Genomic DNA, 13,964 nt, shown 5'->3' with positions numbered 1-13,964 from the left:
AAAAAAAAGTCAACAATGACTAAAGACTGCCCTTGAAGGTGCTTCAGATGACCCGGGGCAGTGGTTCTTAACCTGTGGGTCACAATCCCCTTAGGAGTCAAGTAACTCTTTCACAGGGTCATGTATCAGATATCCTGCATATCAAATATTTATGTTATAGTTCATAAAAGCAAAACTACAGTTATGAAATAGCAATGAAATAATGTTATGGTTGGGGCTCACCACGACATGAGGAACTGTATTAAAGGGTCACAGCATTAGGAAGGCTGAGAACCACTGAGCTAGGGATAGAGAGGTGTTATTTGGTTTTTATTTTTTTTTTTTTTGTTTTTGGTTTTTTTTTTTTTTTTATAGTATAGAACAGAGTTTATTCAGGGCATGGGAAAGGGAGTTAAATTGGTAGTAGAGGCAGAGAAAGGCAGGGAGAAGGAGAGAGAGCAGAGAAGTAGAGGCCAGCCATGACCACATGGAGGGGGGGGAGTAGAGGGGGAAGGCACCAGCCCAAGAGGGCAAGAGAGAAGCTAAAAGAATAAGAGAGGCAAGAGGGAGAGGAGGGGCAAGCAGCCCCTTTTATAATGGGCCGGCCTACCCGACTGTTGCCAGGTAACTGTGGGGTGGAGCTTAGACAGAATCCTAACATTCCCCCATTTGGGTTTAATTTTTTAAAAAAAGAAAAAAATAGAAAGAGGAGATGGCAAAGCAGGAATAGGGTTGGTGTGATATCTGGCTGCTTCCTGCTGGCGTTGGGGGCACCTGGAGGGATGGGTAAGGGGAGTGTTTGTCCAGTCTTAGGAGAGTTGGCTGCTTCCTTGCTGTCTTGGAAGCTTGCTCCAGTTCTTAGCTTGCTGTCCCATCAGTCTTGTGGGCATAGATGGCCTGCTTAATTACAAACATTTCCAGTCATTCTCTTCAGCCTTTCCCCTGGAATGCGTGGCTGCCACTCTTCTACTCCCAGACCCAGCTTCAATAGTTTTCAGTCAAGGTTCAGGGAGAAACCCGCCGCACCGGGATTTGATTATTTACCAACATAATGTTGGCTGCAAGCCAGCGAGACACCAATACATTTTCCTTTGAAGCCTGACATATTGCCTGCTGTTTCTAAGTCTGTTTTCTCAGCTGGCCAACAAATAACCAGGACTGTTTAAAGAAAAAAAAAAGTAACAGTTCCAGGTGGGGAGGGGAGTGTTGCTCTGGTGATGGGTTCCTCATAGAGGCACTGATCTCATTCTCCCAAGGTGACAAAGGTGTCCCCAGGAGTGGAGCACATTATCAGGCTTCTGACAACTGCTGGTCCCCACACCCTGTGACCAGTTTTTCTGTATATTACTTTGGGAAAGGCCTGCAGAGGTCTAGCCCTGGTGGCAAGGGCAGCAGGTGACAAGGGCAGCAGCATGTCCCCCGATGTCTTAGAATATACTGACATGTGTTCTCCTTGTCGAAGGGCCCCCAAGACAACCAGACACAGATCATTAGCTTCTCGGATGCTGCTCGTCTCAAAAAGCTACCGTGAGGCCATCAGAAACCTAAGAGACAATAGGGGACAGCAGCTGCTGTCCCTTCCTAACAATCCACATTAAAGTTCCCCTTGTAGGACCCGACCTCTGAGCAGCCTAGATATGGACTTTGAAATAAGATAACAGAGTCTCGAATATGGAACAACTTCATAAAGATAGGTTTAGGGCCAGATGTGGCAGCACAAACCTTTAATCCCAGCACTCAAGAGGCAGAGGCAGATGGATCTCTAATTTTGAGGCCAAGTTGGTCTAGAGAGTGAGTTCTACACAGAGAACCCCTGTCATGAATAAACAAACTCAAGATCCGGGTTCAGAGCCTCAGCATTCACATTTAAAGAAAACAAACAAACATCTGGCTTTGGTGGAGCATGCCTGTAAACCCAGCACGGGCGTGAGCGGAGATAGGCAGGTCCCCAGAGCTCACTGGACAGTCAGCCTAGCTAATCAGTGAGCTTCAGGTTCGGTGAGAGACCATGTCTCAAAAGATAAACTTGAAAATAGTACAGGAACGCACCTGACACAAACCCCTAACCTCCACACTCGCCCCCACATATATACACATGCACCCCTCACACGCAGACAAAAATAAAGGGATAAAAATAGCAAATAAGTTTGCCCCTTCAGGGCACAGCAAATTTTCACTAACTATAAGAAAGGAATCTTGAAAGTCTATTTAACCCCTGCTTGCCTGCCTGGATTAGCAATATATGACTTCAATCCCTGCAGTGCTGGAGAGTTCATTAACCCACATCACTGGACAGTGTTAGTACAATATAAAGGTAAAAGGTGTAGTCCGTTCCCCCAACTCCCACCAAAGTGCCTCGAAGCAGGTTTTAGAAGTGGGAACTGACTTTTAATCTGAGGTCATTCTGGAAGGGGAAGCAGATCAGTACTGAGGGAAGTCTTCCAAGTGTGTCACAAGCAGAGGGCCTGCTACAGTAACAGCATAATAACATCCGCTGGCTTGCAACCTTCTTCAACTCATTTTGTATACCTTAGGCTATTATATTCCAATGTCTACCCTACTCAATGTGCATTTAAAAGTTATATTCCAGTTACCTGAACCCCTATAAGTTTAGACCCTATTTTAACAGAATTTCTAGTTCTTTTCTTTAAAAAAAAATGCTTAATTGAGACAGGAGTCTCATTCTCTCACTATACAGCCCAAGTTGGCATGGGACTTGTGACCCTCCTGTCTCAAGCCCATACATGCTGTCATTACATATGTACACCCATGCGCAGTGCAGACATTGTTTTCAAAGACACACTTTCAGACTTGGGGGTATCAGTTTGGACGGCAAATAGATGCTCAAAGACTGTAATTTAAAGTCTTAAAGGTTTTAAAAATTATGGGAATGGATATGTGCCTGTGTGTGAGTACATGTGCACATGAGTTCAGGCACATGAGGAAACCAGCAGGGGCCATCAGATGCCCCTGGAGCTGCAATTACAAGTGCTTGTGAACTACCCGACATGACTGCTGGGAACCATACTTGGGTCTCTGCAAGAGGACTGTCTTCTTAACCACTGAGCTATCTCTCTAGCCCCTAGAGTGTCAAACAACTCCTCTTTTGATTCTAGCTTGTAACCAGCATCTCTTGTCCTTCTCCATTTAATAAGCTTTTATTTTATTTGCTCTGATAGAACCTCTTGTCTGTGGAGAATTTTCCAGAAGAGGAGTAGCTGTTCTGAGCTGACAACACTCCCCTGACCCTGGGGGCTATAGCCTAATGCTGTACTGAACAGAGTGGCCCACAGCCATCAGCTGTCACTTTCATTAAGATATTGGGAGTGGAGAAAAACCTTCCTGAGGCAGGCATGGAGATCTGGCCAAAGATGTTCTCATAGGGCAGAAAGTAGGCTCCCAGCTTGGCTGAATCTTTCATCTCCAGATGCTTCAGTTTCTTTGCCCACTTCACAGGACGCTGTACAGATTAGAGGGACGGTGGCCCCAGGGTGCTCTCAGACAGCACAGACAAAGGCATTAAGTAACTGCAAAATGTTCCGCTTTCACTTTTGCAGAGTGTAAGCATCCTCTAACATGTAAGCGTCCTCTAACCTGTAAGTGATAATTAGCAGCAAGCCTGAGGATGACCAGGCACCACAGCCTGTGTTCTCCCAAATAATATCAGCCCAATCCATGAAGGGGGGTGGGAGAAGATCTGGGGGAAAAATATTTACTGACAGACTACACAAGGCAGAATAAAAAGTATCTTGAGTTTAAAATAACTTGAAACCAAAATGCCAGGGACTTTGTCTAAGGAGCCATCTCAGATCAATGGGCACAACACACTTCTCACACCAGCATTGCCTTGATCCCTCAAAGCACATCTAAAAGCCTAACCACAGCTCAGCAGGCAACAGCAGACTGGATTAAACCATAAAGCTGCCACATAGGCATTCCACCCAGCACGATCGACTCTACAGCCTCTAGATGAAGTTACAGTTGGTGACACTATTTTGGCATATGTATTGAGACCTCCAAGGCTGAAGGAGGAGTTTGGACAGGTAGAAACTTCCACTGTTGCTCTGGGTTACTGATAGGCAGGCAGATGCAGCCAGTGCTGTCTGCATTATTTGCTACTAAAATCGAAGGGAGTGGGGGGAGTTGGAGGAGACTTCCCATTTTCCCAGCAAAAGCTGCATCTCAAGAGTCCTTCAGAGCACTCTGGGAACACATGGGAGTTTACAAATCAATTTACTAAATTGGCTTGGCTGGAAATCATGCTTTTGTGTGTGGATCCGGCTGAAAGGCATTTCTTTAAATCTATTGGGCCCTAGTGGGGCTCCTTCAAGCAGTGCAGAGAAAGGTGACATCAGAAAAAGGATGGATGTCAGTTCCAAACCAAGTAGGCTCCGGCTCAAACCCTAGTTCCAAAGGCCCAGCAGCCCTGGGTAGGTCACATGACCTCTCAGAGCCAACTGCCTAGCTAGCCCACCAACTTCTTGAATTCTGGCAGGATCAAAGTCAAGTGCTGTCTCAACCTGGCCTTTTCAGTGCAGCTATAGGTGACCCAGGATGACAGAAGCCCTCCCCACACCAACCATTCTCTCATCTCCCATTGCCAGGTGGACAAGTGACAGGAAAGGAGCAGAGCTCTGGAACCCCATTGTGCAATGACTGCATACACTTAGCCAAATTGGGAACTTCATATAAGCAGCAGAGAGAGCCAAGCTGCACTTCTAAAGACAGAATTTTAGATGTCAGGCATATGCTATTTTGAGTTCTGTATAATTTTACCCTTTAGATATTGTGAACTTGAAGAATTTTGCAATTGGTCCGTCTCCTTTTGTTTGTTCACTAGTTTGTTTTCCAGATGAGCCCTCAGATGTATAGCTACCCTTCTGCCTCTGACCCTGACGCAAGTACTGGGATCCTAGGCATTGCTACCACACTTGGCTCAGAGCCATCTTTTTGCACACCGCACCTGTTGACCAGTTGGCCAATTGCAGTGCACTTCCCAGGCTCCCTGTGTCAGGTGAGCCTGAGGTCTTGAGTAGGGAGAAAGTAGAACAAAGAGCCCAGACCTAGAGAGGCCCCAGGATCCACACAACAGAAAGCTAAAGCATAGATCAAACTTTGGTGAGGTTGTGGCAAATCTCTAAAAACCAATACAGGATAGAAAAGAAAGAGAATCTCGACACAGAGTTACATATGACACAGAGTCACATACCCTGATGTTTCCAACTCTGGGGTCAATGAGTTAGTTCTCACTACTTTTCAGGGGACAGAGGCCTGCTAGGACAGGCCTGTGTCACTTCTCACTCTCATAAAGGTATATATTAGTCATTGCTCTACCTGAGAACATAATTTGTTGCTCGTGGGTTGAGTCCATGATGATTCAGTCCCCTATCTGAAACCTGTGGTAATAGCATGGAGGCCATGGTATAGCAGAGCTGATGATCTCTTGGTGGCTGGTAAGCAGATATGGAGGAGAACAGGCTGAGATCCCAATAGCAGTTTCAAGGGCACACTCCCAATGATTTAACTTCCTTCCACTATGCCCCCTCTCCCCGCAGAACCACCAGTGCTGAGCTTCTGGGGACATTCCAGACTCAAACTATAACAATACAAAATGTAGTTTCTAGCATTCCATGACTGTCAAATCTGAGATACTTAAAACAAACCAAAATAATCACAAGGATGATTTGAACATCAATAAAAATATTTCGCTGTAATGAAATTACTAAGGTACAAAGGTTGATATAACTAAATCAGAAATCCCAGTGAACATTCTACACTCTAAGATACAGAGTGTCCATTGTTACATGAAGTCATCTCTGAAAGGGAAGTACCCATTTGCATTTCTTAGCACAGTGATTTTTAACTATCAGTGGGTACACCTTAAATGGTAATAGTCCTTGGAGCAAGACTGACTGTGAGGAAACACTGACTACCTGCTACATAATGCCCCAACTGTCCCTCTTCTTGTTTAGTTCTGATTATGCATCTGGGACTAAGAGAATGTTCTATCCTGAAAGTACTTGTTTAGTGACTGAGTTGATATGAGGCAGTTTTCCAACTCAAGTATATTTCATTGCCTACAAGCAGCCTAGTGACCTCTCAGAGACTACAAGGAAGAATGCATCCTTCTGGATGGCTGCTGGAAGAGATGTCAAGTGAGGTGACATAAAAGTTTCTAGAGTGTCAGAGACCTGGAGCCTATCCACAGGTGAAAGAAACAAATGGGAGAGACAGCTGGGCCTCCAGTTAAAATTCTGGTGGTCAGAGGTGGTCATGTCCAAGAGGGCCTAAGGGCTTTGCTGGAGAGAAAAGGCCAGAAGCAGAAGCAAAGCAGGAAAGAAGGGAGCCAATGTGAAGAAAGGAAGGAGAGGAAGCAGGGGGAGAGGAAGGGAGGGGGAGGGAGGGAGAGAGAGAGAGGGAGGGAGGGAAGGAGGGAGGGGCAGGTGAAGAGCTGCCAAAAGCAGGGACATTTGGAAGGCAGTGTGGGAGACAGAAACTATGGAGGTGGTAACCGCGGACAAAGAAGACTTCTTCACCACATGGTTTGGAATTAGCCAAAAATTCAGCTCAACTTCACAATCATAATTTTTAGAAGTATAAGCAAGGACTGGACTCAGCTCTGATTGAAGTGTTTTTAATTAATGTTTTCTACCAATGAATGGATGTGCTCAATTCATGGAGAATAAAGAAACTGTCCAATTAGGAGTGTGTGTGTGTATGTGTGTGTGTGTGTGTGTGTATGTGTATGTGTGTGCGCATGTGTATGTGTGCGTGTGTATGTGTGTGTGTGTGTGTGTGTGTGTGTGTGCGCGCGCGCGCGCGTGTGGTGGGGATGAGGTTAGTAATAACTCCAAACAACTTGACAAAGTTATACATCTATGTGAAAAAGAAAGAAACCTCAAACCCTAAAATACTGAGTGTGGACAAAAGAAATAGCAAACTTACAGTGTGATATCTGGGCTGTCAAAGTTAGACAAGGAAACATACTGGATTCTACAAAGTAAGTATTCCTGGGTCCAGAAATTACTAAGAACTCAAGAGTTTTCTTGGCTGTAACGACTTGTAAATATCTAGAAGAGCCCAGATTTTGAAGCCCCGAGGACACGTACTACAGCTAAGAAAGTTGGCAGGAAGCTTTGCACAGTATTTGGGTTTTCTTTCTGAGTTGATATCTTACCAAATACAGCCATCTGTGTTCCCTCTGGGAAAGGTTCAACCGTTCTGTTGCCACTGACATGGTGTTTGGCTGGAAAAAGAAAGAAAGAGATGTGAGTTTAAGTGTAAAGTTTGACATGCATCCTAACACATGTCATTAAATGTGCCAGCAAGCCTGCTTCTCTTCAGGAGTTAGAAACACACCAAAGCTTACCCTCTTAAGAGAGTTTCAGGTACTTGGTTTTTCTAAATTAGGGTGTATATGTGTGCTGTGTATACCTGTGCATGGGCACATGTGGGTTTGAAGAAGTAGACATATACATGTATGCATGTACATGCAGAGGCCAGAAGTTAGCCTTGTATGTCCTTCCTCAGGTTTTCCTTTTGTTTTTTGGCCAGAAGTTAGCCTTGTATGTCCTTCCACTTTTGTTTTTTGAGGTTTTGCTATTGTTGTTTGTTTGATTGTTTGAGGCAGGCTCTCTCATTGGCCTACAGCTCACCACGCTGGCTGGTCAAGGAGCCTAAGAGATTGTACCCATCTCTGCCTCCCTAGCACAGAGATTAGAAGCATGTGCCATGACAACCAGCTTTTTACATGGGTTTTAGGAAACAAACTCAGGGCCCCATGTTCAGCACTTTACTGACTGAGCCATCTCTCTAGCCCTTTACATGAGTTTCAACCTCAATGATAGGAAATGTCATTTTATAAATGAATGTGTTGGGGTCCAAGTTCTTAGACAGCTGGACAACTAAAAAATGCTGGACCCTTGGTGAGAGGTTGACCACACCCAGAGAACAAGAGAAACCCTGCAATCCAGGTTGAGTAAGAGTACTCCTTCTGATGATGCCTAACAATCACATATTGGTGAAGTTGGTATTTAAGAAGTGTAGCCACAGGCTATGGCATCCCACAGAAATTCAAGTACTATCACAACTACCTTGAGGATCCCATAGATATTCAGGGCTTCTCAACAGTCCCTCAGTCCCAAAGTCTCATCACCAGTGTAAAGCAAGGGCTGGTAGAGATGGAATGAGCCTTCAGGTTAGGGCTTCCAGCATACGATTGTTCTCAAGACCCCCAAAGAGAGAAATCTAGAAAATGCTTCATCTGAACACATTTGATAATGTCCCTGGCGACATTCAAGTGCAAGTATTTACTGGAAAATATATAGGAGGAACAGCCAAGTCATGACATTCAGCATCTTTGTGACTTAAGGGCCACACCAGGTCTACTAAACCCTGGCAAAGGATAAGAACAATCCAGGTGAGTGTCAGAGGATCTGAGCCACAGAACCATCTGGTCCAGGTATGATGAAGTATGGCTCTAGATTGTGATGGGACCATGTCACAGGAGGCCATGCCTCGGTACCCTCTGCAGCATTGCCCAGGTGATGTAGACCCTGTGAGTTTGTGAGGCTCATTTTATTTTATAGGATTCCATCAGTTCATCTCAAGGGTTTCCATTGGTTTGCAAGTAACAAAAATCAGAGAGAAGGGAAAAGGCCAGCCCAGGGTGGAGACAGACAGCTGGCAGGCTCAGCATCTTCCTGTGGCCTTCAAGCACTATTGGACACAATCATCAGAGTCATGAGGGAAGGTCCAAGGTGACCCTGCCATGCTCACTCAGATGGGTAAGCTCCCTGGTTGCTGCATCCCAGTAAAATCTCAGAGGCCAAGCCTTTGCCCTATGGGTAGACCTGGCCTATTCCTTAACCTTAATCAGTGACTTTGGAATGTCACTTTTACCTATCCCAAGAGTCCAAAACTCCTTTCTTTAACCCACTAACCCTACTTATAAGAGTTTAACTCAAGAGAAAATGGAGGTGGGGAAAAAGAAGATATACTTAGCAGAATGTAAAGTTCTACTTGTCAAAAAGAGATTTCACGAACTATTTAGAAATTACATTCATAGAACCCAGGTCTCCCTCAACAGAAGAATGGATGCAAAAAATGTGGTATATATACACAATGGAGTACTATTCAGCCATTAGAAACAATGAATTCATGAAATTCTTAGGCAAATGGATGGAGCTGGAGAACATCATCCTAAGTGAGGTAACCCAGTCTCAAAAGATCAGTCATGGTATGCACTTATTAATAAGTGAATATTAGCCTGGAAAACTTGAATACCCAAAACATAATCCACACATCAAATGAGGTACAAGAAGAATGGAGGAGTGGCACCTGGTTCTGGAAAGACTCAGTGTAGAGGTATAAGGCAAAACCAGAACAGGGAAGTGGGAAGGGGCGGGTGGGAGAACAGGGGGAGGGAAGGGGGCTTATGTGACTTTTGGGAAGTGGGGGACCAGAAAAGGGGAAATCATTTGAAATGTAAATAAAAAAAATATCGAATAAAATAAAAAAATAAATTACATTCAAGACTTTATCAAATGTAGCTGTTCCCTTTGGACTGGACATGACCATTGGCATCTTGAGCCAAAGCAGCTGTGATCAACAGCACACTACCATTAAGAGGTCAGGCTTATTACCCTTCCTTCATGGAGGGATTGGGGAGGCTTAGGAGCTGTCAGGAGATCTTCATGAGATCCTCCCCCCTCCCTAGGTTATGTCAGAGGGAAACAGTGGAGGGATTCTAGTAGTGCCATTGCCTAAAGGTTCCCCAAGGGACTCTCGGGAGGCACCTTTTCATGAGATCTCAATACTGTTGTTGGGACTGTAGGGGGGTTAGTTTATCTATGCTCCTGTGAGTAGGTCCATTGAGTCACCAAGTTAGACTTGGATGATGTCTAACTTGTTGATGCCCTCTCTACCTGGGCTCAACACATGTGACAGCAATGTATTTGAGCACCACTTAGAGCAATGAAGAAATATGAAGGAACAGGTGCTTTCCTGGCAAGAGGAAACAGTTTTATTACACCTTTCCTGTGGACTAAAGGGGCAACAGACACTGAAAATGAAAACCGTGAACATGCGAGATGTTTCTTTTCTGCCTTTGTCACTGTTAGGTTCTTATTTTCTAGGATGAAAATACTTCAGATTTTAGAAACCCACAAAACCATAGACTTCTCTGTACATTTTTCCCTTAGCAATTGGTTTCCTGGGCAGGCGAAGGTCTATAAGCCAGGGGAAGCTCACAAGAGAAGGTGTGTCTCCTGTGGCATCATAGTAGCATAGGAGATAGTTCCAGACCTGACTGCCTTAGGAACAGGCCACCATCTTGCTGCCTCTTGGGCTTGCTTCTCCTCACTCCTATACTATCCACACATATGCTAAGGTGTCCCCAAGTCTAGTTCATTTCACCTCCTAAGCCCTCCGAATTACCCACCCCTCCCTTTAACGTTCAAATTGGCCTTGTCTCAGTACCTTTGACCTCCCTGTCTGACCTCTAATGACTTCCTTTCTGTATCCCTGGCCCATTCATTCTTCCCAATGTAACCACAGTTCTCTTTCAACATGAAAAAAAAATCTAAATTACATGACATAAACTCCTAAGTATCTACCTGTATCCATTAAAACTGCTGTTGACACAAGGACATCTGAGCAATCAGTTTCAGGGAGGAACTGTTCACTTGGCTCAGTCTCAGAGGCTAGGTCTGCCAGAGTGGGGAGGCAAGGTGGAACAGAGCGCCCGCCAGGCAGCAGAGAGGACCCGTGTTTGTGGGCTCTTTCCCTTCTCCTCCTTTATTCCACCAGGGCCCCCAAGCTACATGGCGGCGCCACTCACACTTGCTCATGGGGTTCCCCACCCCTTTTGCTCATGCAATCACCCTCATGGACATGCCCAGACGCATGCTTTATGAACCTTCTAGAAAAGTCTCAATGCAATCAAGTTGACAGTCAAGATTAATTACATTTCTCCCATCTTTGCTGGCTCCCCATTACTCTGAGGCTAGAGTCAATGCTTTTGCTGTCCTTCAAGCATCTGTAAGGGATGGCTCCAAAGTCTCTCCTCCCTTTACTACAGATACCTCTGCCTTGACCACTTGGGTTGCACTAAACATCCCTGTATCTACATGGACAAAGACCAAATCTCCCAGGGACTGGTAAAGAGTGCAGGGGCACCACCCCATGATCCCAGCATGCAGTGACACAAAGGTGTTCAGTACATATTTGTTAAGCTAATAAATGAAGTGAATAGCTTTTAAAAGTCTCTTCAAGCCAATATGAAAGATGTATCTTATTTGATTAAGTGAATAGACATACATATACTCACAGACACACCCACATTGCTATATTATTTAATGAGCAACAGTCTAAGAAACGATTATTAAATACATTTCTGTATGTTTGCACAAGCTAAGTTGGCCAAGACATCCCTAACTTTGCAATGAAATCTTAGTGGGACACCGTCAACTATAGCCTTTGTAACCCAAACATTGTTGTGACATGTGATCAAATGGACTATATCTGTCTGTGTGCATGTATGTGTGAGTGCATGTGGAGACCAGAGGACAACCTCAGTTGTCATTCCTCAAGTGCCACTTGCCATGTTGTCTGAGACATCATCTTTCACTGGCCCGGAAGTCACCAATTAGGTTAGGCTGGCTGGCCAGCGCCCAGGGATCCGCCTGTATCTGACTCTCCAGCACTGGAAGGGCAATACACACTCCCACGCCTGACTTGTCTAAGTGTGCTCAGGTCCTCATGCACGCAAGACAAGCACTTCAACAATTAAGCCACTTGCATAGTGCTATAATATACTTTTTTTTTAATACAAAGGTCACCCTTCCCTCATAATAAAGGTGAACATTTAAAATAGCCACTCAGAAACAGTGTCCCAGTGGGATGGCCTAGATAGCAGGAAGGAATATCTCATCCTCATATGTTGGGGCCCCCTGCTAGCTCCTATCTCCTTGCCTCTGGGAAGACTCAAATGCTGATGGAAGTAGCTGTAAAAATCTTGCATACTGGACAGGAAGGAGAAAGTCTGTCTGCGCTGTCCTCTCTGGTGAAAGACCCCTATTTCCTCCTTTATTTAAGAGCCTGGAGCCCAAACATAATCATTTCTGTCAGGTGATTTTGCATTTTCTTCTGGAATACAGATTATTGAGTTTTATGTCAGCCCTGTGGCAGTATATGCAACATTATCAAGCCTGTCCCTAGGACAGGCTAGGGATGACAGGCTGGGCTCTGGAAGGAGACCCCCTGACCTTGACCCTCTCCCATGTCCTGGCTATATGACCTTGGCATATCACTAACCTATGTGAGACTTTGTTTCCTCGTTTGAACTACTTCATGGGTAGCTTTGAGAATTACATTAGGTATGTAAAGCCTGACATACTACAAATATTGTACAACTGTAAGACCAGCATTGGAATCTGTGTAGGAGATTTCCATTTAAAAAACAAACAAAACAAGATTTGAGTCAGGAAACAGTGTCTTCCTCATTCTCCTCTTCCCACTCTGCCCACTCCTCCTCCTGCACATCCATGCTCATAGCAGACATCACTAATCACTCAACACTCTCATCCCTAAATATGACCTCAAATTCCATTCTCATTATAAGAGCTCAAAGAGTCAATTTTATCACTCAGAGACAGAATGTGGAATAAAATTACCTGCCGTTCCTGCCATAACTGAATGAAACAGAAAGGTAGGGCCAAATTGTTTTCCTCTTCACTTCTACCAATCAATTGCAACAATAATTGACCCAATACCATGCAGTAGTTAGTACTCATTTATGGTGGATGCAATCCAGGTTGATGCTTCCAACTTCAGACAGTACCAACCTTGTATACTGTTTTTCTCGATCTGACTGATAGCCTTGCTACATAGCACCAGAGTTAATCTGTCCTTCTTTGTTTGCTTGTGGATTTTTGAGGGGGAAGGCTATTGTTTTGTTTTCCTTTTTTTTCCTGGTGCCTCCTTTGAATCATTATTCATAAGTTCTGGGGCCACAATTAAATAAATAAGGATCACTTTACCACAAGAACCTCAGTACTGCAAACATCAATTTGATAGCCAAGATGGCTGCCAAGTAGCTAACGGATGGGAAGTCGACAAAGGGATGATCCACATCCTAGGCAAGGCAGAGTGGAATGGTGCGATAGTCCATCATGTCCCTCAGAACAATACACAGCTCAAAACTGTTCACATTGATGACTTCTAGAATTGTTTCTTTTATTGTTTTGGATTAGAGTTGATCCCAGGTCACTAGAACCTCAAAAAGCAAAATTTCAGATAAGAAACAATACAGCATACAGCTTTAGAATATGTAAGAGAGAGAAATGGGAGTGGAATGTGAGTCAATTAAAACCCAGACATGACAGCACATGGGAGGTAGAGGCAGGAGGATTGGGAGTTCAATGTCAACCTAGCCTGGGCTATATGAGACCCTGTCTCAACAAACAAACAAAACCCAGCAATAAAGGATTTGTTCCTGGAAGCGAAAAGAACATTTCCCATTGAAACTCTGTTACGGCAACGTATCTAAGGTTGCTGGAGACCACAGAATGAGACATTCTTTAAACATATTACATTGCTTAACAGTTAGGGGGTGGCAGAGGTGTTTGTAAATGGTAGCATTCGTTAAGTTTATACTTAAAAAAAAATCAGTGGTGTGATTCACAACAGAGACCAGCTAGCTCACCAAACAGAACAACACTGTATTAACTGAGTCTTCACTATTGATTCCTGCAGGGAAGGACAGGAGGGGTGACAGGCAGAGACATCTGTGGCCCAGTCACAGCAGGGTAGAGTCCTCCAATCTGGCTGGCTGAGCACATGTCACTGCCCCTGCTCCCTGCTCAGTGGGGGCCCTTCCAAAGCCATGTGTGCAGCCCATGGTGATGATGTGTCCTCTGTCAAGGGTATATGAGGATGGGGGTAGATTTCATCTATTCTGAAAGCCTCACGGTTGAGGAACACAA

The 13,964-nt window shown here is 44.6% G+C and overlaps 1 protein-coding gene across 4 annotated transcripts in view; it reads right to left on the bottom strand.

Annotated features, from left to right (window-relative positions):
- Msra (methionine sulfoxide reductase A) overlaps positions 1 to 13,964 on the bottom strand; it is a 317,918-nt gene that overhangs the window by 180,978 nt on the left and 122,976 nt on the right. For 3 of the 4 annotated variants that reach the window (XM_052191213.1, XM_052191214.1, XM_052191210.1), the window contains exon 2: positions 7,157 to 7,225. The exons of the other annotated variant lie outside the window; for it this stretch is intronic. In XM_052191213.1, the coding sequence (XP_052047173.1) occupies positions 7,157 to 7,225 (69 nt within the window). The remainder of the gene's footprint in view (positions 1 to 7,156; positions 7,226 to 13,964) is intronic. 4 annotated transcript variants of the gene reach the window in all.

Source organism: Apodemus sylvaticus, chromosome 8 (assembly GCF_947179515.1).
Source record: "Apodemus sylvaticus chromosome 8, mApoSyl1.1, whole genome shotgun sequence".
Classification (NCBI taxonomy): Eukaryota; Metazoa; Chordata; class Mammalia; order Rodentia; family Muridae; genus Apodemus; species Apodemus sylvaticus.
Note: the sequence above shows the minus strand (reverse complement) of the source record. Positions and strands in the feature narration are given on the sequence as shown.